General features: G+C 42.0%; 1 protein-coding gene across 3 annotated transcripts in view; it reads right to left on the bottom strand.

Annotated features, from left to right (window-relative positions):
* Positions 1-26,155, bottom strand: part of LOC144784802 (ras-related GTP-binding protein A) — a 120,194-nt gene that overhangs the window by 69,270 nt on the left and 24,769 nt on the right. For all 3 annotated transcript variants that reach the window (XM_078663845.1, XM_078663846.1, XM_078663844.1), the window contains exons 3-4: positions 12,045-12,144; positions 7,905-7,971 (exon numbers count right to left, since the gene is read on the bottom strand). In XM_078663845.1, the coding sequence (XP_078519971.1) occupies positions 7,905-7,971; positions 12,045-12,144 (167 nt within the window). The remainder of the gene's footprint in view (positions 1-7,904; positions 7,972-12,044; positions 12,145-26,155) is intronic.

Below are 26,155 nucleotides of genomic sequence, written 5' to 3'. Positions count from 1 at the left end.
ATTTCAAAGGTGAATTTAGACAGAGTTTCATAGGAAGTTGAGATTCTTTTAAAAAGATGGCAGAACAAACCACTATCGCAATACGGCAGAGTTAATTTGATTAAAATGTGTGTCCTCCCAAAATATACTTATCTTTTTAACAACATACCGTTGGAATTTCCAAAAGCTGAGATTCTTAAAATTCAGGGTAGGATTTCCTCTTTCATTTGGGCAGGAAAAGGGACTAGACTGTCCTGGAAAAAAACTTGGGTGCAAATGAACACAGGGTGGTATGGGTTTACCTGACCTTCAGCTCTACTGCTGGGCCTACCAACTAAAAAATGCCCGGATGTTATTACATACCCCGGATAATTCTCTAATTGGTAATATGTTCAAAGCCATGCTGGAGGGGGTAGGAGACCATGGTTTTATGTACAAATTTGGCTCTCCCAAATTGTATAAAAAGGTTCGTCTGAAAACGCTGGGTATGGCAGCCAAGCTTTGCTCGGACTGACGAGTCTGTTTGGGGCTTCCTTATTACAGCGAATGGGCGCCGGTGTGGGATTCTACTGGAACACCGGAGTGCCTTTTAGACGCCTTAGCCCATCCACTAAGAGCCGGGGGGAGTACTACTATGGGGGGGATTTGGTAGTAGATAGTAAATGTCTTCCCTGGGAGTTCTGGAATCAAACTACAGTTGGGTTATTGGCGAGATTTAAACACTATCAGCTTAAGTCATGATGTAAATTTCAAAGTTGGTCGTGCTGTGAAGATAATGACATGGAAAATAATTTGCAAAATCAAGCACCGAGGAAGAAAGAAATTGCCCTATGGTATAATTATCTTCTGGCTGCAGCAGAAAGAAGGATGGATAAGCCGGATCGGGTATGGGAGAATTACTTGCCTGACGAAGAACTGAAAGAGTTATGGCAAGTATCTATTGACCTGCTTTATTCTGTGCTTAAATCTGCTGCACTCAGAAGAAATAATTTTTTCACACTCCATAGGATATACTGGACCCCTCTTAAAGTCTCTAAATTGAAGGGTGGAGGAGCAGCTAATTGTTGAAGGTGCGGTTTCCAGAACGCGGATGATGTTCACATATTCGCGTCTTGTCCCAAGGTTCACGAATTTTGGTTGGATGTTGGTAGGACTATCTCCAGGGTCCTAGGCGTAGATGTGGAGGTAAGTCCAACTCTTATCTTATTTTGTGTGGTGTCTATGCCGGGTAGGATACGCCTTCAGTGTGCCTCAATATAAATTGGTGTTCTACTTGATGTTGTTGGCAAGGAGGGAGATCTGCTTGCTGTGGTGACAGGAAACTTCTCCTAGTTGGAATGCCTGGTGGAATTCTGTTAAGTATTATCGAGCTGTAGACCAGAGGGTCAATGTTTCTAGGGATAGGGCTGACGCTGGGTTGTTTTGGAATTGGCTGGATGACCCTCCCGGAGTAGATTTTGGATAACCATTTGTTATATTTGGATATAAGACTTATTCCTATGATTAATACCTCTGGGTCAGCTCAAGTCGAGTATAAATGGGCATTCCCCGTTTAGAACATATCAGCTGTGACTAAGTATCCACCAAAAGCTATTTGCGCTAGTGGTGGGACAGGTCGAGAGGCGGCGTAGCTACGGAGGTCATTTGAGGAAGAAAAAAAAAAACCTCTTTAAATATATAAATAAACTTCTCAGGGTATTTAAGTGCTTACCTGTGGGTGAGGTCCTCAGATTCTTCGTGGGAAAAGACTCAAGCCTGAAACCAAGTCAATCTTCAACTGTCTGGTCACTTGTACTTGGTCTGAAACCGAGAGTGCATCAAGGAAGACTCCTGTTGCTCCTGGTCTCGCTGTTCTTCAAGTCTTCTTCGTCATCTGTGTGTGCTTCTTCCAGGATCTTCAACAGACCTGTGGGCATCAAGGACACCTGAAGTAATCTCCCTTGGAGTGAAGGAGTCCTTCCCCTGCATCTGCAGGCACAGCAACGGAGCTCACAAGTCTGCTGCTCCTGACGTCCGACGGACTTCGAAAAGCTTAACACCACAAGTGGTGGAACTGCAACTCCCTCGAGGTCCAACTTGTCCTCTGCAATTTTGAGGCCAGTATCCCTCGTCGGAACCGCTGGGACCGAACACCTTTGCACTGCGGCGGCTTGCTGTTGTCAAATCTTGTTGGCTCTGCACTCCAGAGATCTCCGGGCTGCAAGAACCTCCAGCATTTCTTACTGCCAAGTACAGCATCCTCATAGCATCCTCTGTTCGATTGGCCTTCCTTCTTGGGGAGCTGCTCAAGGTCCTCTTGCGAATCCTGTGCCTCCGGCATGTGGGTCTTCATGAGGGATGACATCTGCTCCAGTAGGCTCCCCCTGCTTGCTCGGGTGTGCTATGACCCTCATGCTCTTGGTGAGTCCCTTGGACCGTGCTAGTCCCATTGATGTGCCTTCTTCACTTTCCACAGCTGTTGCAGCTGCCAAGGCTTGTTGGTTCCCCGTGGGACACCAACCCCCTGGTTCCCGACTTCCGATGCGGAACAGCTCGTGCACGACTCCTGGTCTTCCTCAGTGTTGTCTTGTCCTCATAGCAGCAGTGACAAGGTCATTGTCAACTCTTCGGAAGCAGAAACAAAATGATATTTAAAATACCATTTTATGTTTCTGTTTCTCGCACTGGGAGAAAGCATTGGGGAGACGCCCCTCCACCCTAATGGGCGTAATTTGTTACCAACTCAATTAGAGGCGTGCCCACAGGAATCCTGGGGAGTTGGATAGCACTGGATGCAATAGTGGGTCGTGTCCACAATAGTATCATGAATTGGATACTTTTAGGCTCACAAAGCCACATAAACAGGGGGCACTGACAAGATGAAAACAATTAAGTATCTGGGGCACGGAAAACTTCTAACAGACACCTGGAAATGAGTACTTTCAACAACAGCAGAATGTGAGATTAACACCAATCAATGTTTTCTACCCATTAAATATGGCCCCAATTCAATTTCCGTCTCAAGTGTGGACTGACTCTGAAAGCAAAATGTGTAAAGACAGAAACTTTAACATACATTGAACACTGTCACAATATACAACACAATTAGCTACTAAAACACCCAATAACAGATGCATGCATTGTCTGCCATAAACATGCAGAAATCTATAAGGAAATTAGCATGCATTCTGATCAAGAAGGAAGCAATAGCTCCAGTACAACCCTCTTACCGCACCTTTTTAAATCCACAACTCACAATTACACATTCGCCTAATAGAGGTACACTGCTTCACACCAGACTGAATCAGGCTCTGGTCTGTGATTTTCAAACCAAGTTTGGCTCCTCAACAAAGAGGGTTGAGGTTGTTTGCCTCTGGTGTCCCAGTGTCTGTCCTACTATTGGTCTGCTAACTGGGCGAAGTACAACCCCTTCCTTACACACTTGATTCTTGGTGGTATTAATGGCGTGCAGTCACAGGATTCTTAGGGATGTAGTATGTGGGAGCTCGACCTTAGCACTCAAATACACCTTAGTATAATGAATTAAGAAATAAAAGAAATAAATGAAGAAACATATTTTAATGCATACTCGAAATGAATACTTAAGATATGAGAATGTACACAACACACTTTTGTGTCTTACGAGCCTTGAGAAATCTACTAGCCCACTCACTATGGCGAGTCAGATTTGATCAAAGTGAACTATTTTTTAGGGCCTACTGGCCCAGTCTGGCAAAAGAGCTCCTGACAAAGAACAGGCGTTCTGAAATTGAACGAGCAACAAAGATGCCTTTGAATCTTGTTTTTATTTGATCACATTTACTTTGCTGAAAGACAGAGTTCAAATGTCAACTTATGTCTTCTTACAAATGACTGCTTATTTTATCCTGGAGATTGGTGTTTACAAAATCCTATAACTTTGCACTCAGGGAAACAAAAGTAATCATGCTGGGGTACAAGCAGTGTAAAATGAAAGGCTGTAGAGAGTCATTTTTTTCTTCAAACACAACATTTAAATAGTTTGGAAATGAATTATTTCAAAATATAGTTTAGTAGTTGGGAAAGCACTTAAAAAAAATATTTGAAGTGGTGATGTAAACAAAGATTTTAATAGGATCAAAACACTTTTAATGGTGAGGCGCAAATGATGAGTATTTTCTGAAACCCTATTTCCACACATTGTTTGTATGCTATATAATTCCATCAGTAAAAAAAATGTCAGCGGGAAGTGTGTGGCCATTTCAATTGAAATATGATGTTTGTATAGGACAGTGCACTACGACATCATGCTTTAGTAATATAATTATTAAAAGAGAGAGTTTTAAAAAATGAACTGAAACATTCCTGCCCCCTCCCTGATGACAATGCTATTAGTGAACGAAGAGGCAAGTCTGGGTCATGTGTACCATTCGATGGGCTGGATTTCTATTTTAGATGTAGCAGAAGTTTAATCAATTAAGTCAAACAAAAAGAGTTGTCAGACATGCTGAACTTACATAATTGAAGGTGCTCTCATATGTGATAATTGAAGAAAGATGACAAATAAAATATTTGCCTACGATCACAGAACCGTAGACCAGTTTATGGGTCAAATGTGTTACAGTTAGGCTATACAAGATAATATTGTACCCAGGTAGTACAACGAATCAGGGTGCACTGCAAAACAGTGGTGATCCAAGGAAAAAGGGGCGGTTACCATAAACAACGCTAACATGCCCTCCAAATCTGAGCACTCCAGTATTTTGCAAAAATAGTCAAGAGTTCAGCAATCTCAAAGTAAAAGTCCACTTTAATCCAGGCTGAATATTTTCAAGCGGATTACATTATCTGCCTTTTTTTCGGAATTTTTTTTGGAAGATTTTTTCTTTGGAAAATGAACTAAATGACGCTTACTGCAAGCCTAATGTGAAGACTTGGACTACATCTGTTGAGCCTGAACTGCAAACTTGGAATAAAGTGGACTATTACTTTGAGATTGCTGAACTCTTGACTATTTTTGCAAAATACTTGAGTGCTCAGATTTCTGTGTTACAGTTAGGCTGAGAAGATTATTCAAGTTGCTCAACCTTCAGGTCTGGTAACATTTTTATGAATTTTCAAGGCCTGGTTCTAGCCCTGGAGTAACTCAATGCTTCTCCCCGCTATAATCCCCGGTACTACCCAGGGGTCTAGGTGGATCCCACCCAAGTCAACGCTGAACGGGATTCGGCTCTGGTGAAGATTACCCGCATTGCTCTTGGAATTGGACAAAGTCTCTTAACATCACCGTTTCCCAGCCTATTGGTCTCTCAGTCAGTGTTCAACATGCCTTCTCAGCAGTGAGTCTGCTGCTCCTCTTGTGGGCTGAGCAAGATTTAGCAGTTCCTCTTAGCCTCCTTGGTGGTCACGTCTGCAGTGATGTGACTTCATGGAGAAGTGCAGGTTTTATAACTGTTGGTCCGGCTGGTGCACGGTGTAGTCCCACTGGGGCACAGATAGAGCACAGACCAGGATCAAGCAGAGGGGAGGGCTTACAGATCACGTCACAGTCTCCGGTATAGAAAAGGCTCAGAACACATTACAGCTCCACGAATCCCAGACAGGAATCGCAGAGAAGAGTCTAGGACCCACCGACACAAAGGTAAACTGTCCACGCTCCATATTCTTCCACTTTTGCAGACCAACCAAACAGGGTCACGTTGCATACTGCTATTCCTGGACAGTCCTCCTGCAGGGTTGGCAGGCTCTTTCCCTCTGAGCAAGCAGGTTGGTTTCTGGGTACCTAAAGAGAGGTAAACAGCTTTACAGCAATGGGTGGGTAGACGGACATGATGTTCTCTCAAATATGGGTAGTTGGCTGTCCGGCAGACACTTGCTCTGGTTGTACGGCAGTCCTCTGACTACTTGGTGGAGCATTCCCTTCCTTTATCATAGAGAACTCAGAATGGGTATAACCAGTGAGTCGTCGGGTCCGTGAACAGTAAAAGCAGACAGGAGATGTGAATCAAATGTCTGCACTCTCAGGAGTGGTTTAGGGAGGTTCTGCTTTCAAGTGCATTGCCAGACTGCTCTCCAGATACAGCCTTTGTGTAGAGCGATGCTCCTCACAGCCAGGTTGTCTCCATACTAGAACACCCTAAACAGAGGCGCAAAGAGATATTAGCTTTCTGCACCTGGCTGTCATCAGCCGTACATACTGCAAGAGTGATAAAGGAAATACAAAAGGCTGGCCTCACCAAAGTGGTACTACTCACCTTGATCAACAGAGACTGCAGTTCCACTCTTCACCCCCCACCATCTACCAAAATTGCAATGCTACAGGAAGACTAATCAGCAGCACCTTGCTCAGCCAAAGGCTAATTGAATGTCTTGTGAAAACAAACTCACATCCATCTTAAGCATCAAGTAGGGCTCGTCGCATCCAAAATGGATCCCAGACCTCCATTATTCTGGCTCACTCAGACATGCCACGTGTGTTCTTGAAAGGCCACAGGGGGGTAAGGTGGATGAACAACAGCCATCTAAACAAGACTTGGATCAAGAAGGATTTGTAGACCAGGGACTAATTTTCTTCTTTGGTGAAGGCTAATCGTATGCACAGATAGCAAATTTCACAGTGCCGTGTACCCATTTTACTATTTTGTTCTGAGTCAGCGACTAAGTTTTAGTTAAGCGGCTTTGCTAAATCAATGCTTTACTGACATAGGATTAATTTTCTGGGGTCAAAAAAGAGGAATTTGCACAACTTGATGACCTACAAATCTGCAAGTCTTCCTGCATATTTGTATATTTTTAGCCCCTCCTCCTAGTGACATCTCCTGGTATTCAACATTTCCTATTTTCACATTCACCCTAGTCTAGTTTCCACCCTTCTACTCACATTTATCCACTGAGCCACTTAGTCACTGTAATTAAAAACTGATACATGTTTAGATAACATACATTTTCTACTCTTATCAAATATTCTAAATCCTTACTCTAGATCAATCGTTTACAACTCCAGTAAGACCACTAAACAATTAATTTGTGAAACTTGCTTTTTGCCATTTTCAAGTCCTCTGCAATCTGTTGTTTCCCAAATCCAGATAAAGGGGTTAAGATTAGAGCTCCTTGTTTAATGCTATTTACTTTTTGGGAGATTTCTGTCTGCATTTATCCATAATCACTTTTTGATCATTGTATCTTTATGTATCCATATTTATTGGATTTTGCGAAAAAATTAACCTTTAACTAGTATATTTTTACATTTAATAAACTATTAAATGTACCCCGACAAGTGGATGCATGATGGGTTTTAGTGATATAAGAAGCAACAGACTATTCATATGCAATACACTCATATAACATTTGGATTTCAGTACAGACATGTGTACCCCTGAACCTGTCTATGGCTCCATTAGGAACATGTGTCACTTATGCATTGTTAACTTCTTTAAGTGTCAGCCTGCACATGTATTAGCCGAGCATGAATGATTGACAAAATAAAAATTCACTCCAAAAAAGCCCATATTCCCTTTTTTCCATATTTAAAAATACATTCCTACAGAGAAATAGATGTTTTTCAGTCTATATTTACCTGTAAAAATCAGGAAACACAAAAAACTGGGGCTTTCATTATGATCAATGTGTCTCCTAAAGAATAGACTTAAAACTCTTTTGCTCTAGAAATGTCTCACGAACCAGCACAATATAATAAATTAGTGTTGAGGGAACATGATAAGGTTAGATGAACTTTAGTGATAATATGACATAACCTTCCCATTTTGTGCCATCGGGTTATCATACAAATTCTGTATGATTTTAGTATTTCCTTGGTAGGCAAGTGTTAACAAAATCAGTCAATTATTCCATATTCACCTAAAAGCTTATAAAGGCAATTGGATTAGCAGCTTCACACTATCTACTAAAACTCCAAAATGAGTTATTTGTTTCTCCTTATTGTACAAAAGAGAAAGCCTTGTACCTACCCACCACAGTCCCAGAGGTTCAACACCAAATTTCCTAGGAAACGTACATGAGAGTGCTCCACATCAACTGGAAAACAAAATCAAGGAAAAGGAATAAAGAACAGTGTTATACCTGGTATGAATTCTAAAAAGCAAAACAGAGGCAAGAAAAAGACTGCATAAGCCACAGCTTTCTCTGGATAGGTTGAGTTGAGAGAATTATGGCTGAGACACAAACAGGGTTTTAAAATTTCAGGGTCATATTTACAGTAGAGATACAAGGAAGGGCAATATCTAATAATTTTAAAGAATTGCTCTGGGATAGAAACTTTAGATTATATGTCTAGTGAACATTACTGCAGACTGTGGATAAATTCCAATCTAGATTACATAAGTGTGCATCATGATCGACTCTTAGTATTAACTGTGGACCTAGTGAATATAGAATATTGCAAGCAGGCATACTCATTTTTTGGTCTGAAGAGAACAGGCCAGTCTCCTTCGCTGACAACCAGTCAAGGAAAGAGCAGATTTCTTTATTGTGTTTTAGTGAAACATGCATTCAAGCTGACTTGCTATGAATTACAATGGAGTCCGCAAAATAGATAGGTGTATGTGAAATAAACGATGCACTCTCAGTATCCCAAAACCATTACACATATCCACCCAATTCACATACACTTCTTAGTTCAGCTGGTGTCTGTTATAACTACTTTAATCTCAAACTCTTTAGAGCTTTCATTGTCAAAAAAACAACAGCAGAAAGCAATATGACATGACGGGATACCACTTCAATACTCACCACTGTGACCACTCTATGGAAATTGCGCAATGCATACTGATACTACTTTAAAGACTAGGCCTATCCAACACATTGCAGCATTGGCACATCCTAGTGTTTTGAGGTCATTAGCAACCATGGCTCAAGTGTGAAGGAGAGAGAAAATGCCTTCTCTTTGTACTTCAAATTAGCCACTTTATTTCAGGCTCCATATATTTTTCCATTTTTGTTTGGGTTGTTGATACCTTGCTGAATTTTATTTAAAAAATAAAAAAAACAGAACACAGAATGGTTGTCAGTCCATCCGCAAAAGCAGTTTTCGAAGTACTTCATTCAGCCTATCAAAGTGAACAGTGAGATTAGAAATGCTGCATTCAAGTCATGGTAAAAGGCTATACCTGTCTCCTTTGTTGGAGTGAGACAAACAATGTATTCCTTGATCAGTGTATGCTTCATTGCTGCCATTAAAAGCTCACTTGCTAAGTTTAAAGAAGCCAGTGCTGTTCTTTATGCGATTATGGAGGTCTGAACTGGCATACCATATGTTTACTGTGGGTGGGTGGGGGCTGTGAGAACTAACAGAAAAACACACTCTGGGGTCCTTATCTGCTCTTCTCCATTTGGTGGTGCAAGAATAGATTTCACAGTTCCTGGTCTCACTGGACACACATGATTCTTGTAATCCAGAAAGAGATTGTTGTTGATAGTCTTCTGCCATGTCAAGGTATGTGCCTAAGAGAGATGACAATTTCCCATTTGAACCCATGGCTTTAGAATCTTAGAACTTTACTCATGCATACTCACTGGGCTTGCTTCCATTCCGGTTGTTTGAGGAAAATTGTTTTCCTGCGTCTTTAGTTTTACAACCCAATTGCCCTTCTTTTAAGCAGCCTTGCACCTTGAGGTAATTTGCACAGCTGCACATCATAATAGCTTATATATAAATGTAATGCATGATCACCAAGTAAGTCAGTGACTGAACCACGCATTGAATTCAATAATTCAGATTCTGTGCTATAACCATGAACTTGTTACAGCACAATGGCAGAGTGCACAGAGGCGCTACACTCCTAGTGTAATTTTCCTCAAAGGATCTGCCGGCAGTCCTAGTGTTTATAGGAGATTGTGTCTTTACATTAACATTTTCTCATGGGGACCCCTAAAACTGCCTCAGGTAGCACCCCCCTAGACCTGGGGAGTGTCCCCCGGGCTCCCAAATGTCCTTATATAAAAGGTTTCATCAATGCTTTTCAAAAAGTAAACGTCAAATGCTTGCTTTGACAAATTGTTCGTTTTTTAATTCATCTTGTTCTATTCACAAGGAAATGTTCAACTTTCACATAGTTATTTCTTCAAATTCCAAAAAAATGCACTCTAGTAATCCCAATGCATTTCGGCATAGACTAAATGCCTTCTTCTGGGGATATGAGTTCTGTCAACAAAAAAAAAGGAAACATATTCGGTATACATGATGGTGTATTTAGATGTTTAACTAGCGTTTAACTGCACGGATATTAACTGCAGGTAAGTTTCTATGGGGTAAAAATGCTAAAAAGATGCTTCGGGAGTGAAAAGATGTTAGCCGTGTGGACGTTAACAAGGGCTGCACCGGTGAATACTGGTGTGGCGTGAGCTATAATATACTGAAGTGGTCTGCGCGAACGGCGTGCTTTAATAGCCTGATGTGATAACGATTGTGACACGAAGTGGCTGTTCGAATAATAATGGCAGGTCTAAACAAGGTGCTATGGTACACTGTGCTTCCGCATGCATACCGCGTACACAGATTAAACACAAGCGGTTAGGTGGAAAGCTTACCGTGGCGTGCAAACGCTGGAAAGTGAAAAAAGGTGTGGCTCTTCCCGTGCCGGGTTAGGGCGTGACTAAACCCCGGAAGTATTTTAAGTTCCGTCCATTGCTAGGTGACGGGTAGATGTGAAGCGTTATGAAGTGATTCTGAAATGTACTACGTAGGTTAATAAAAACCTGTGTGGTCTGTTGAATGAATGTAAAAGCCGCTTTGTTAACACGAAATAAGAACGGTGAATTAAGAACGTGAAAAAATGTTGAAAACTAAAACCTGACTGATTTGTGGTATAAATGTCTACAATTTAAAGTTATATACCCCTAAACAACTACAACAGGCTGCATGATATAGCTGAATGACTCATGTTAAATAGAAACATTGCCGCAATGTACCATCAATGTATACACAATGTCTAGCTGATAATAAGGCTAATAATCACTCGCACATAAGTAACAGTCCTCAGATGAATTGTGTGTTTATAAATAGCATGAGTATTCCACACGGTCATTAAGACCGAATGTCTTCATGCTAGATAGTGTGAAAATCCAGTAGTTCTCTCTTTTCAACAGTTCATTATGGTTGTCTTTGCCTTCTTCTTTGGTGACTGTTTCCAGTGCGCAAAAGCGCAATTGGCTGATGCCATGACCTGCTTCTATAAATGTTGAGCCACTACGGATTTAACTTGTTTGGTTCTAATGTTGGACTTGTGCTCATTGAGACGTGTTTTTAATTTTCTCTCTGTCTGACCAACATAAATTTTACCGCATGGGCATTTCAACATATACACAACATTAGATGTATCACATGTCGCGGTCGCTCTAATCTTGATCTGATGTCCTCTCATGGGATGATTGATGGTTTGTCCTTTCATACCGCTGTTGCAGTGGTTGCAATTCCAGCATGGGGTTGTTCCTTTGAATTCAGTGTTGATGCGATTAGAATGCTTGATGAGTTCTCCCAAATTTTTAGCTCGCGTGTAGGCAAAGATAGGTTCGGAGCTGAAAATGTTGTTGAAGTCAGGTTCAACTCTGAGAATGTCCCAATGTCTCTTGATGATCTGCTTATACTTTTTACTGGATGTTGAGAATTTAGAGACAACCGTGATGGAATCTTTTTTAGTTAACGCTGTTTGGCCTGCTCGAGGATCTGGTGTGGGTACCCACGAGACTTAAATCTCACTGTCATGTTATGAATCTCTTGTTTAAATTGAGTGGTGTCGGATGTGTCGAAAGCATTGATGAAACCTTTTATATAAGGACATTTGGGAGCCCGGGGGACACTCCCCAGGTCTAGGGGGGTGCTACCTGAGGTCATATTTACATTACGCCTTCAGTCGGAGGGCGATACCCCGGAGCACCACACAGATTGTTGAATCTCAATCAAAACGGCAGTGCGTCCAGCTATACCCTTTAATAGTGACCCCTAAAACTGCCTCATTAACTGGAGGCACTAAAATCATATCGACACTTCAGTCTAGATTTCCCTACAGACAGCTTACGCTGAAGTTCATATTTTTCAACATCTCACTTGCTCTAGTTCTCTTTACGTTTATCCAGATTATACCATTTCTTACTTGTGGCCCCGAGACGTCGCGTATCTCTGGCAATGTAATTTGCAAAGATGATAGATCTCATGCTAGTCTTTCCAGAGCCACTTTTCCCCATCAGCAGCACCTATTAAGAAAAAAATGTAGGGAGATAAAAAGAGCAAACATATTAATTAAGACATAACCACACAACACTCACATTTGAAAAACAAACATTCATACTGAACACTATTTAGGCTCTCATATCTTGAATGAGAGGATTATTATGTGATATCCCACTGCGTACCTATTATGTGACACTACAATGGTGAGTGATCATTCAGCGAACTTGGAATGTGAGCCCAATTCCAATTTACACTCATTTAAATGGGAATAATTCTCAAATTCAGATGTGCTCAAACATGAAATGTGAAATGCAGGCAACAAACCTCAGAGGGCACAATTTTGGTTTCTGTTATCTATATTTGTGTGCAACCAGGACCCTTCACTTATCACAGAATGATGCATTGGAGGGGAAGTTTGTAGACTTTCTTTCAATGTCTATCCCCCACTCCCTATTCCAGTACTTTCATAACCACTTGCATTCCACCTTCCGTCTGCTCCTCTCTTTTGGTCTGCCCCACCATCACCATAATCCCACTTTGTACCTCACCTTTTTTGTTTCACAACCAAGATTTGTCCAATTGCCCCTCACCCAGCCATTAGTGACTAACATATGTGATAATACAATGTTTCAACAGGTAATATTTAACGACAATTTTTTGTAATTAGCACATCAGTTGCAAGGCGAGGAAAACTAGGAGACAAATTGTTATTGCAATGTATGCCAAGAGCAGTTTGTTTTATAGAAAACACAGTAGGAAAGAAAAGCACTACATTTCAATCAATGTACATGTAACCTGTACAAACTTGTACACGCGTGTTCGTGATAAAGTATGAATGGCGGAAGGTGAGGAGTAAAACAGCGAAGGGACGGCACAAAAGAAAACACACAATCAATATTTACAGATAATTTTTTTGTGGTTCATAGTTATTACCAAAAATTAGGAGGAGGTCAATTATTTGGTGAACCACGGAGCATGCGCCAAGTAATCACGCTGTTGGGGGTGGTGGCGGGGAGGAGGGTGGGGGTCGATGCCGTTTCAAACTGTTGTAAGTTCAGGTCATCTTCATGACCAGTTACAGAATTGTAAGTGCCGAGAAGAAGGATAGACAGAATAAGGAATTGTAGGGAGCGGACCAGCGTCACCACATCTGGAGGAAAAAAATCCATTATAACTGCGTGATAGTAGAAGGGAAAGTCCAGGGAAGGCAGCGATGTAAGTACAAAGGGCGGCACGAGGTCTGCGGAAATGGCCGAGGGGAGCAAGTTAGAAAAGTGGTGGTGGAGTACTGCCCCAAAGGAACTAATATACATGAAGCAGAGGAGAAAAACCACATAAGAGCGAGTACATTAAGGTGCTTGAATCGCTGTACCTGATTAGTACGGTGAAAATGACTCACTGTAGTATATCGAATAGCACTTATTCCAGGTGGACTGAAGTAGATTACAAGAAGCTCAGCAATTTGGAGTGCAGTTGTATGGTATCCGGTGTCAGGGGAATGACATCCGCTAATGTGGCTAGGAGGAGAAAGGAGGACTGTTAGGTGGGATGTGGACGGACCGAGAGTAAAACCGGATAAGGTCATCAGAAGAAGGACTCACTGTGGGAAAAATAAGTAGGACATCAGTGGATGCTAAGCGAAGGACAGTCGGAACCGCAAGAACCTTCAGGGAAGTTGCATACTGCGGCGGGAGTCCGAGTGCGAGAATGGGGATAGATGTGTGGAGAATATAGAAAGCCGGGACGTCCTGTGAGCGTCAGGATGGGGGAAGACATGAAGTCACTACGTCCGAGGTGGGCGGGGACATGAGTGACAAGCAGAGAAAGTTGTAAATTGGTAGAAGATTCACAGTTAGACAACAATATACAAATATCGCAATGTCATGTAAATCGGTGGTAGCACAGCTGTTCAAGTTATGTAATCTGGGAAGACCTGGCTTGGCAGTTCAGGCTGGACTGTTCCTATGAGGCACAGGGTCAAGACTGATTTGCATAAAACTGGGTCTGAGGCGACGAAGTGAGCTAAAGAACGATGATGGATTCAACCCAGATCTGTGAGTGGGGGTGAGTGTCTGAAAAGATTCAGAGCTCTGTCGATCATCTCCTTGTGTTTGAACTGTAAGAAGGCTACCACATGGATCATTCTAGGCTGAAAAAGATTAACATAATTTACAAATATACAAGGAGGCAGAGAATGTGTCATATATAAGCGCACAGTAAATCAGATATTCAGATACATCATACAAAATGGAACAATTAAGCATGATTAGCATATATGCAAAGAGGCATAATATGTGTCATGTATAAGCCCAAGGTTTATATGGTGGTCAGATGCATCCTACAAAATGGAGCAAGGGACGTTTACGGAGGGCCTAAAAAGGGGAGCCCAAGTGGTTGTTACATTAACACAAATAAAACATTCTGGGAGATAAGGGAATAGGCAAACTTTTGGAATGCAAGGGACTCAACAATGCGTTGGCATCAGTGTATCTCCGCAAGTAAAGGGAATATTTTTGCAATGGAAGGGCAGTAAGATAAAGATATGATTGTGAACCCAAAAGGGCTCATATGCATGTGAACGCATATAGGCATTGGTATGGAGGTTGACAGCAATCATGGGGTAATACTTTTACAGGATGATCGTGTTGTTTCATTTATCGAGGGTATTAAGGCCACGGTTCACAGAGTGACGTCAAGTGATCCATCGGCATTCGCATTTATTCAACAGTTGTTGTAAGTTGCCACTGCGTTTAAGTAGCGTAGGTTGATCAATCACTGGCCTTTCTCAAGATAGTGCGTGACTAACGGTGTCGTCTCAACTTTATAGTGGATGCAGCTTTTGCATTGGATGATCCATTGTTTTATCATTTGTGTGGTCTGGCCTATGTATAGTAGATTACAAGGGCATCGTGTAGCGCAGACCATGTTGCTAGAGCGCAAATTGGTGAAAGTCTTCAATTAGTAAATATGGTCATTCATTTTGAAATCTTTAGTATTGGTTGTCAGGGAACAGGCCACACAATTTTGCCATTTATAGTGTCCAAGTACAGGTGGGAGACCCCATACTGATGTAATGGAACCCAAGTCGTCAGGCTTTTTAAGGCCATGTAATGGCATGTACTAAATGATCAGCCAGATTTTCTCCTCTTTTGTATGAGAAAAGCGGTGGTTGCAGAAAAGTCTTGTGGGTGTGTAAAACATTTCAGTTCTTTTTTGATTCTGCACACTTTATTGCTAGAGGGACTGAAAGGGGAGACAAACGGGATGCGTTTGTTTTGTCGTTTTACTTTAGGTGCAACTAGAATGTCTCTAACCGTACCAGGCCCGTTTGCGTTCCTTGAGACCAGGCGGCAAGGATAGCACAGTTGAATGAGTTTCTCAGTGAGAATAGCAGCTTCACGAAAATATTTTTTTCTCCATTTGCAGTTTTTGCAGATCCAGAGAAATTATCCATATGGGAGGCCATCACGGAGTCCTGGAGGGTGAAAGTTGGAGTAGTGTAGTATGGTATACCGTTCAATGGGTTTACGGAATTGGAAGGTCCCCATTTTGTTGTCCTCGGCATGAAGAGTCAAGTCTTAGAATGATAGATCGTTAGTTCTGGGATCAGAGGTAAATTTGAGGTGAGGCTGGGAGTTGTTAAGCCATTTTACAAAAGAGTGTACTGTGTCGGAATAACCATGCCAGAGAAAGAGGATGTTGATGTAACTACCCAAAAACCTATACGTTTCACAAAAGTGTTGTTGGGTGTCAAAATATTAGTCTTTTCAAGATGGTGGATGTACAGAATGACGAAATTGGGAGCAAAACATGCTTAACTTATAAGCAAAATCCAAGAAAATAGTTATTACAGAAGGCAATACGGTTAAGTTCATAGTTAACTCCGGAGGGATATGGACCAGTTTAGGTCTGGCATCAAGGAGATTCTGTAGGATCAACAGGCCATCATCATGAGGGATGTTAATAATGATTCGATATCGAGACCAACCATCAGATTGGTTTCGGTATGGAATGATCTGTCTTCGACAAAATTAATGAGGTCCATACTGTCACAAACAAATGTGTCAATACTGGGGACAAATTCCTTGAAAGCAGCATCTAAGTACTTGTCCACTGGTTCAAGGATGGAGCACAGCCCCATACAATTGGTCAGCCAGGCGGATTGGTGGAGTCTGTATGTATTTTGGGGAGTACAGAGATCACAGGAGTATGGGGATGTGGATTGTTGAGGAAGGCCAGTTCTTTTTCTGTTATGATGTTCAGCAGTCTGGCCTGGTTAGTCACAGCCTGTATTTTTGATCTAATGTTGGGAAAGGGATCAAAGCTAGGGGTCCGGTAATAGGAAGTATTGGATAACTGTCTCATTATCTCCTTATCATTCTTTTCTCTGTCAATGACCACAATCCCACCCTCTTTGTCAGCCGGTTTGATTATGAGGTTCGGGGTTTCTTAGAGACTGAGGAGATATATATATTCAAATTCACTTTGATGTCTGCAACTTCAGCAAGAACTAGTCTCTCGAATGCCAGTATTTCAGGTGGCATGCTTGCGGCAGTTGGATGAAAGGTGGATGGTGGGTGAAAGGGGGTGTAGGGTATACGGTCACGGGTGGGCTTGTCAGCAAAGAATTGTTTCAGTCTAATTCTTCTGAATAACTGGAGTAAGTTTACTTTAAGAGCAAAAAATGCCTGCGTTCCGTGGGGACGAAGAAGAGACCTTTGCTCAAGCGGGCAATCTCTTGGGAGGGTAGGTTGTCTTTTGCGAGATTAAAGATTGGTATTGTTGTCATGTCCATTTCAGGGGGGGGGTTGGATATGTTCATTGGAGAGGGCCCCAATGGTAGAATTTACGGCGTGTATGGCGTGCTCCAGGGTATTGGTAGTTGGCCCGGGCTCTGCTGCATCCGCAGTTCCCATGTAAAAAAAAAAAAGGGCAGGCAAGGGGGGGGCGTCTATTTGGTATTCTATCGGAAGCTGCCTCTCTCTCCAGGGTCGGAATCTTCCACCGAGGTGTTGGAAGAATCTGAGAAAATGATCGTCTGGTTGTTCCTGTATCTGTCCCAATTCTTTTTTCGTGGAGGTTGATATGGGGTGGTGTTGAATTTGTCACTTAAGAAAGGGCATGTTTTTACTGAATTGTAATTCTTGAGGTCTTTTCGCATTTTGTTAATATTTTTATTTTGTTCAAAGGAGTTGAAGGTGGCTATAGTGTTGTTTATTTTCTCAAGCAGATTTTTGGCATCAGTCAGTGTGCTATCCTCAAGTATGAGTTTTTCTATCTCCACAATTTCTTCTAGTTCCCTGCAGCTATGTTCAATCGCTGTATCAATACCAAGGACCATCCAATGTCATGAGCAAATAGTTGCCAAATGGCCAAAGCCAGTCCGGAATTTGGGGTCCTGTGTAAAGATAGCTGGGGTATTGCGGATCTGGAGGCCTAATGGACTGAAGTTAGATTTCAAATATTCTGTCAGCATGCAAGCATGTAAATCACTGCAAATTAGTTTTTTCTTTAGTTTTTCAAGTCTGACAAGGAGAACTTGTGAAGTGTTAGGCGCCGATGGGGTGGGGGTAGAAAAAGAAGATGAGGGACCACTCAAGATTTTTCTAATGTATTCATCTGAATAGTTTGGGGAATTCCGGTTGTCAATATATATAGATTAATTATGCATTAAGTGTCAAAATGACATATGAATGAAGGTCCGATATGGACAACTCTTGCAACCTAGCGGTTGCTCAAAGTAATAAGATAATAAGATTACAACAGGTCGAAAAGCCGTCGACCCCCACAGCGCAATTACTTGGCTCATGCTCCATGGATCGCCAAATACTTGACCTACTCATAATTTTTGTTAATAACTATGAACCACAAAAAGTTTCTTTGTAAATATTGATTGTGTGTTCTCTTTTGGGCTGTCCCCTCGCTGTTTCACTTGTCACTTTGCGCCATTCACACTATCACAAGTTTTTACAGGTTACATGTACATTGAATGTAATATAGTGTTTCCGATTCGGACAGTAGATGGCGCTAGTGTGAGTTCTCCTTCCTGGCCTCCACACCACTCACAATCGCGAGGCTGGCCTGAACAGATCTGATCGCTTCCCACCTTGGCTCGGCGGTTCGGCATATCGCCCTGGCTGAGCTGCTCCAGAACGGATGATCGGGATCGAGCTACCGGACAACAACGAGCTACGGGCCCCGCGAGCATCAGCATATGCTCAGCGCGGGCACAGGAATACCAGCATATTGTCCGGATTAAAGCAAGCTGGTGCTCACGAAAATACACCACCGTGCCTGCAATTCCCGACGGCTCATCTTCTTTCTTCAGAAACATCCTCTGTAAGACGCTGCGGGCACTGTGGGATAGCGTAAGACATCCGGATGAAATGAATGGATGTCTCTCAGTGAATCAGATCAGCGCGAGTATTGGAATTTCATTTCCCAAACGGAACTACAAGAATTGTGGGAGGACGACTACACAAGGACAGAAAATCCTCAAAATCAAAACGAACCTGAGCCACGAGGAACATGGAGAGAGAGACAAATCTGAGAAGGTCACGGAAAAAGCAGACCCTCTCAAAAAAGGTAAAAGGGAAGATGGGGGGGTAAAGAAAACAAGTAAATCTGGTGGAGGAGGTAACTTAAAAGAAAATCTTGCTGCAAACACCTCTGCTACAGGAAAAACGTTATCAATCGCCAGACACTTTCCCATCGCTGCTATAAAAAAAAATACTCTTACCCCTCCCACTGCCATCGCTACTGCTTCTACTCCTATTTTTGCTCCAGATGAAGCAAACAATCCACCTGACGATGCCCCGACTCTAGGTCAAGACTCTGCACTACCACCACTGCAATGTACACACTCAACCATGGATGAAGCCCGCGCCAAACTAGCAGCGACCAAGGAAATGTTATGTTATTTCGATCTATATAGCGCCAAATCACCGACAGGTCTCTTAGCGCTTGCTTTGGGAACCCGTCCTGGCTTTCCCTGCGAGATAACCCATACTGGTCATCCCCAATGTGAAGACCAGGCATCCCATCGCAGTGGGGCCGTAGTGGAGATTAAGCAAGCTATTGCCCAGAGTTGCAGAGTGTGAACCCATGATTCGAGTAGGCACCGAGGCGAGAATTATCGAGTCCGTGGACATTTTGAGCTCAAGACCCTGCCGCGTCGGGAATTGAACACTGGTCCCGGGTCTGACCTCTGCATCAGGGTCTGCCTCCTCTACCCAGTGAGCCACACTTCTCCAAATAATGCCCCCAGCCTCAAGTCATGGCGACCAAAACGCTATAGTTGGTAATGCTGCCTCAGATAAAAACACCTTAGTTTCTACTGCAATTTCACCCGCCTCTATGGTCATACAAGACATTCATAACAAAGGAGCAGGGGGCATGGAAAGCCTGGTAGAAGAGAATCAAAATGCCGCAGATCCACAGTCCCCGGACCTAGCAAATGAAAACGTTTACTCTGTCTCAGATGGCTCCTTGACAGGGGGAGGACCTTCGGGCGGAGAAAAGCTGGCAGGCTGCAGGCTCTGGACCGCACACCAAAAAGATGGAACACTACTAGAACTAAATCATGGGCTCACTAAATAAACTTAAGGTTGTGTCATTAAACATACGTGGCCTGAACGATCTATCAAAGTGACAGAAAACAGCACAAGCACTATGTTTAATGGGGGCAGATATAATATGTCTCCAAGAAACGCACATTGAAGGTGCCCAGAGATCTTTGCTGAACTCCCTTGGGTTTAAATTTATCGGGGCAACGTCTCAAGGGGCTAGGGTGAAGGGGGTCGAAATAATGGCTAGGAAAAACCTGCTGTTAGTGGCTAATCAAGTTAATGTTGACGTATTAGGGAGATGGGTCATTGCAAGATGCACTTTATTCTCTAAATCTGTATTTACGATCTGCTCTATCTATGCCAGCAATCTAGATGACCCGGCGGCTATACAACAGGTAAACGAGGAGCTTGTTCATTGGCCGCTCCTGATAATACTATGCGGTGATCTGAACCTAAATCTACCTTTTTTTTTTTTTTTTTTTTTTTTAGTGTTTCAAGTTTATTTTATTATGATAAGGAACTCTTTATGAGGTCCACATAAAACAGCATATACATACAAACAAGAAATATATTAAAATATTATACCATCAAAATTACAGAAGACATCTTAATATAGGTCTAAAAAACATTTAAAATAGTTGTACAGTTTAAAAGCAAACATTTCATTAGGTGGGTTAATCAAGGCAGCCTTAAACAAAGAAGCAGATGATATGTTGAGTTGTAAGCAAATTGGTCTTAACCATCTGCGCCTGGAAGGCATCAGTGTCGGACAGACAAACATGACGTGATCTAAGTCCTGATCATACAATTGACAAAGATCACAGCGTGCCGAATGACCAAACCAACTGGCATATAGAACTTTCAGCGGAAGCAAATTGTGTCTTAATAAATACACAAGGCGCCTGGCGCCATGGGAAATATTCCAATGCATATATGGTTGAGCCTTCCGCAGGGTATAAGATTCAATAACAGGCGTACAACCTTTTTTTGCTAGACAAAGGTCTCTATCCTGACAAAACCCCAATTCCCAAGAGGCTGACTTCAGAACCGTTTTTAATTGGAGAGAGGACAATAAAATAGGGTCTCCTCATCCAATTTTAATTTTAACACGGCAAATCTGAAGTTTTTTACAATCAGTGAAAAGTCATTAAGAGATCCTAATAATTCATTTTTTATGAGAACTCGTAAAGTATTAGGTTCACCTTTAGATAACGCTACTACCCAACGTATAATGCTTGCCAAACCTTGGACCCAGCTGCTACGTAAACCCAGCTCCTGTCTCAAAGAGGCAGTTGAATTTGCAGTACCTACAGACAATAAACTACGTAAAATTTTCCCTTCCACAGAGTTTAAAAAACTCCACTTTTTTAGATCAACTAACTCAATACCGTATAACAGGGAGGCAGGAACTTTTGCTCTAAAAACATCTAAAAGAATAGAAAAATGCCTTCTACCTGTGGCTTTATATAGGGAAACTAAGCTCTTTCCCTGCGAGATAGCCTTACGAGAGTTATTGTCAATGTGTTGTTTGTCACTTAAGTTATAAGTGACAATTTTACCTAGGAAGGTATAAGATTTCACACATTCCAGGTTTTTCCCCCCCACAACCCATGGATAATTAAGGTATTTAGACTTCTTTCTACCAGAAAAACAAATAACTTTGCTTTTTGCCGTATTTATAGATAGGAAATGGCCTTCGGCATATTCAGACAATGCATGCAGCCGATTGTTCAGGCCCTTTGGGGTGAGATCCAAAATCAGGATGTCATCTGCATACATAAGGCATGCAATTGGAGCTCCACCCAAATGCGGGGCAATACCGGCGCAAGCAGAGAGAGTGACGGGTAAGTCAACTGTATATAAGGAAAATAGCAATGGAGCCAAAAGGCAACCTTGCTTCAACCCGTTGGAGGTGGGAATTAATTTAGATACACCACGTTCACCTCCAAGTAGAACTCTGCACCAAGTATCAGAATAAAGGGCGCGAATTAACTTAATAAGGAATGAAGGCATACCCAAGTTAACTAACTTTCTCCAAAGCAAAATTCTATCTACCTTATCAAAGGCGGTGGAGAAATCAATAAATGCGCCAAATACCTGGCCACCACGGACTTTCACATATTTTTCATTGATAACTTGTAATGCAGTCAAGTTATCAAGAGTTCCGTGATTTTGTCTGAAGCCAGTTTGCTCCATGGGAAGAATTTTATGTTCAAATACCCATTGATTCATTAAACTAAGCACGCATTTTGCAAAGACCTTACCAATCGCGTCAAGCAAAGCTATTTGACGATAGTTTTGTGGTAGGTCTCGTGCCCCTTTTTTATATAAAGGGACAATAATACTTCCTTTCCAGGAGGGGGGGACTGTTCCGCTAAAAAAACAAAATTTAAACACTGGGAAGAGTATTTTACTCCAAAGTTCACTCTGGTTTTTTAATACTAAAATTGGGATTTTATCAGGCCCCATCGCACCAGAGGAACGCATATTATTGATGGCACTTTCAATTTCCTTTTCTGTAGGACAGTCAGGTATACGTGAGATATTATCCAATTCAACATTTGAAACATGAAAATTATTGCTACTGTACAACTTCTCAATATAATTAACCCACACCTGTTCCTCAATGGCAATAGGCGTAGGACTGGCTCTGGTACCACAACCTTTGCCAATTAGGGACCAGAAAGTCTTGGCTCGGCCATTATAAGAAGCTTCCCTCAGTTGGATCCAGAGGGCATCTTCCGTGGACCGTTTTAAGCGGGCCTTGAGCCTAACTCTCCTTCGTTTTAAGATAAGCAACTTAGACTTAGCTTCTTGAGTAAAGAATAAAAATTGCGCCCTTACAACTTTGTTTATTTCTCTATTTAAAACCCTTAGCGGATAATGGACCACAGGGGATTGTTTCAGACCTGGTTTCTTTTTTGCACTAGCCGTTACAGAATCTAAAAATTTTTTAAAGCATAACAGCACTCTCCCTTCCCAAAGGGGTAAATTCTCAACGGTAAAATACAAAAGAGGCATCAGATTTCCAACAATATAGGGGTTCCAAAAACATTTCCCTGAGCTGGAGTCAAAATTCACAGAATCTATATCCAGACTCCACGGATCTGCTTTTTGAAGCTTAACGGATATAGAAAGCGTCAACACATTATGGTCACTAAGATTAGTCTCAATGACCTTCATATCCTTCAGTAGGTGAAAACCGGCATAATCTACCATGATAAAATCAATAATAGATTTTCCCTTTTCAGATTTTCGAGTGTAAGCTGCCGGGATATCAGATGGAAGCCTCCCATTTACTATTAAGCATTCAACATTAAGTAGACCCTCTAATATAATTTTACCTCTTTTGTTAATTTTAATTTTGGAGGGAAACTGGGCTGGTGGTATATTCAGAGACTCTTCTAATAAAATATTTCTAAACAATTCCAACCCACAGTTAGATATATTACAATTTAGATCCCCAAACATTATCACGTGCGGAGTAGGGGAGATATCAAACGCTTTAGTTAAAAAAGAAAACAGAGTTTTTAGACCAGCATTAAAACTGCAATTAGGAGGAATATAAATGTTTATCACAATCAACAATTTAGAGCAATCCTCAAAAACATCTTTTAGCATTATTGCTTGAAACAGTTTTCCTGGATCTAAGTAATATGAATAGTTCCAATGCAATCTGTTAGATAACAGGCATGCTAACCCTCCCTTGGCATGGCCTCTTCTAGTACTGGTTGCACTGCAGTCCAAAACAAAGAAATCCTTTTCCAAAGCTAATCTTCCTTCAACCCATGTTTCCTGCAAACAGATTATGTCAGCCTTTTGAGAATGTAGGAAACCCAATTTTTCCTTATAATCCTTAAATCCAGCAGTGTTCCATGAAATAAATTTCAGCTCTTTGTTAAAAATTGGAATGGTGTTTAAAACCGGGAGCAGATCTACTCGCTAGAACTCCAGGTAACCAACTCCATTTGGATTGATCATCCTTCACTGTCTGCTTAAGGGGAGGATTTTTGTATGAGACTAGCCTTTCATTCTTAGCCACAGAAATTTTTAGGTCCTCTAATTTAGAATTAGACCAATCCGACAACTGCGCTCCCGTATTTAAGGGAAGTGATAGTGGAGAATCAGCAACAATACTTTGGGAACATTTTTCCCCGAAGTATGGCATGACATCTATCCCTCTAACTTGTAATTCCTCTGCCCACTGTAGAACAAGATTTAATACAACTTTCGAATAAAATTTCACCCTTGATGATCTTAATGGTTTCCCCATATAAGAATTAAGGAGAAATACAATATCTAAATCGGAAGTTTGAATTAATTGCAAACCTTCGATCTCTTTAAAACAGATCAACAGGGTAGATCGATTTAAAATTAAATCAGGTTCAAATAAGGGAGAGAAATCAAGATATAACGTATCCACATTTATTTTTTCTTTTGAGGATGAAACCTGAAAGGGTCTAGCTGACGGATTCAACGGAGGCGCACACGGGAGGACAGGAGGTGAGGAAACCTTAGAAATTACTTGGCCAGAACCTGCTTTGCTGTTACAATAGGAAAAAGGGTTTGCGGAGGGATAGGGAACCTTGGGAAGAAAGGGATTAGTGAAGCTCATAGGACCTAGCCCAGGGGAGAGGGCATTTTCTTTGGGCGAGATAACCCTAACTTCTACATGAGGAGGAGGAGACTGCTCCACATGCACGGAATCATCCATACTTAATTCAGCATTCTTATCAAAGAAAAGTTTCCTCTGTCTTTTCTTAGCAAACCTACGAATGGGTTTCCTCTTCTTTATTTTAGTCTTTTTATGTTTCAAAGGACTCTCTTTTCCCATCAATCCCGTATTTACTTTAGGAATCTCCTCTTCTTTACTTAATGGCAGGGAGAATATCGGAAAAAGAGATGGGATTTCGGATTTGAGAATGGGAGGGGAAGATATTGTTGCATCTATCTTGTCGCTAATTAGAGCTATACAATTAGCGCCAGCCGAAACTACTTTGGCAGGATTGGGGACAGCTAGGAGGGCTACCGGCTTCTTTTCCTTTTGTCCCTCTATCAAAGGACAAGATAAAGCTGAATCCAAAACTGCCGAAGCAGAGGGTGCGATTATTTTCGGGTGTGCCAACAAAGGGGCCGATGGTATAGGAGGATCTGACACTAACTCATTTTTACTTAACAAGAGAACTTGCAAGATTTGCGTTACAGTGTCAAAAATACATTCCGAACCTCCCACAAACTTTCCAAGCAAACTTAAAATCGAAGAGAGAATTGATTCCAAAGAGGATAAAGAATTAGAGATTAACCTCCCATTAATATTTGGAGAACCCTCCACTACATTGTTCAACATTTGACCTGAACAAGATGTAAAGTTTAATTGTGGAAGGGAAAAATCTATTTTATTAGAAGGTGTGCTATTTAGAGGACCGGAACTTGAAATCGTTATTGCTTCCTCTAGAGGTTCTCCTTTAGGGTTCCCCTGTACTGATCCTACCCGCGCCCTATGAGCTGTTAAATCAATGTCAGGCAGTGTAAAATCATTCCCCACTACAGGGGATTTAACCAACGCGGCTGTAAAAGGATCAATATTCACAGGACCTTTAGGAGCATCCATCGGTGCAACTTGAGAGGGGACAGTTTTAACAAGTTTTGAGGACATATTACCCAGAGATTCAAGGGGAGCCTTCTGTTTCAGTTGTACATTGTTAGACGCCGACTGCGAACCCCTTAAAATTTCGGGGCTAGCTAAAATAGGCAAAGATTGACTTGCGACCAAGATTAAACTTGAAGAAACATCAATGACCTGGTTAACAGGCACCGATTCATTAGAACCCGGAATGACATTGGGGGACTGCAAATCAGTGGGTTTATCTTTCCCTTTGTCCCATAAGTTGAAAAGCTGGCATTGACCTTTCAATTGCATAGAAGATGCAATTTTGTTCCGTAGAGGATTGGATTTGGTTTTAGACCCGGATCTCCCCACAATCACTCGCCCAGAGCGTAGTTTTTTAGCCGTCATGAGACTTATATTAGAGAGGGGGAAAAAAAAGAATAAAAACAATTATATAATATAAAACCTAATAAACAAAGCCTTAAAATGCAATGTAAGCCTTTGAATAAAATAACACACTAATTTGATACCGGAGAACCAAGGGGGGGGGCCCAGCCCAGCCTTCTTCAGCCTCTGACGGCCTCAGACGGTCCCGCCCTTGTCCCGGGCTTCTCCCGGCGCACTCCCGCGCGCTCCCGCGCGCTCCCGCGTTGCGGTGTCACAGAGGAGGTTTATAGCCGCGCTGAGGCGGGGGAGGAGCCAGCAGGGAGAGCGGGTCAGCTGCTGGTGATGCCGAGGGTCAGGCGCTCCTGGGACTTGAAGTCCTCGCCTGACCACGCTCGCAGCCCTGCCCACACCACCGCCACAGAGGCTCAGTCACTAAGAATCCTGGAGACACAGCGCACTTTCAGCAGCGCT

The sequence above is a fragment of the Lissotriton helveticus genome, chromosome 10 (genome assembly GCF_964261635.1).
Source record: "Lissotriton helveticus chromosome 10, aLisHel1.1, whole genome shotgun sequence".
Classification (NCBI taxonomy): domain Eukaryota; kingdom Metazoa; phylum Chordata; class Amphibia; order Caudata; family Salamandridae; genus Lissotriton; species Lissotriton helveticus.
Note: the sequence above shows the minus strand (reverse complement) of the source record. Positions and strands in the feature narration are given on the sequence as shown.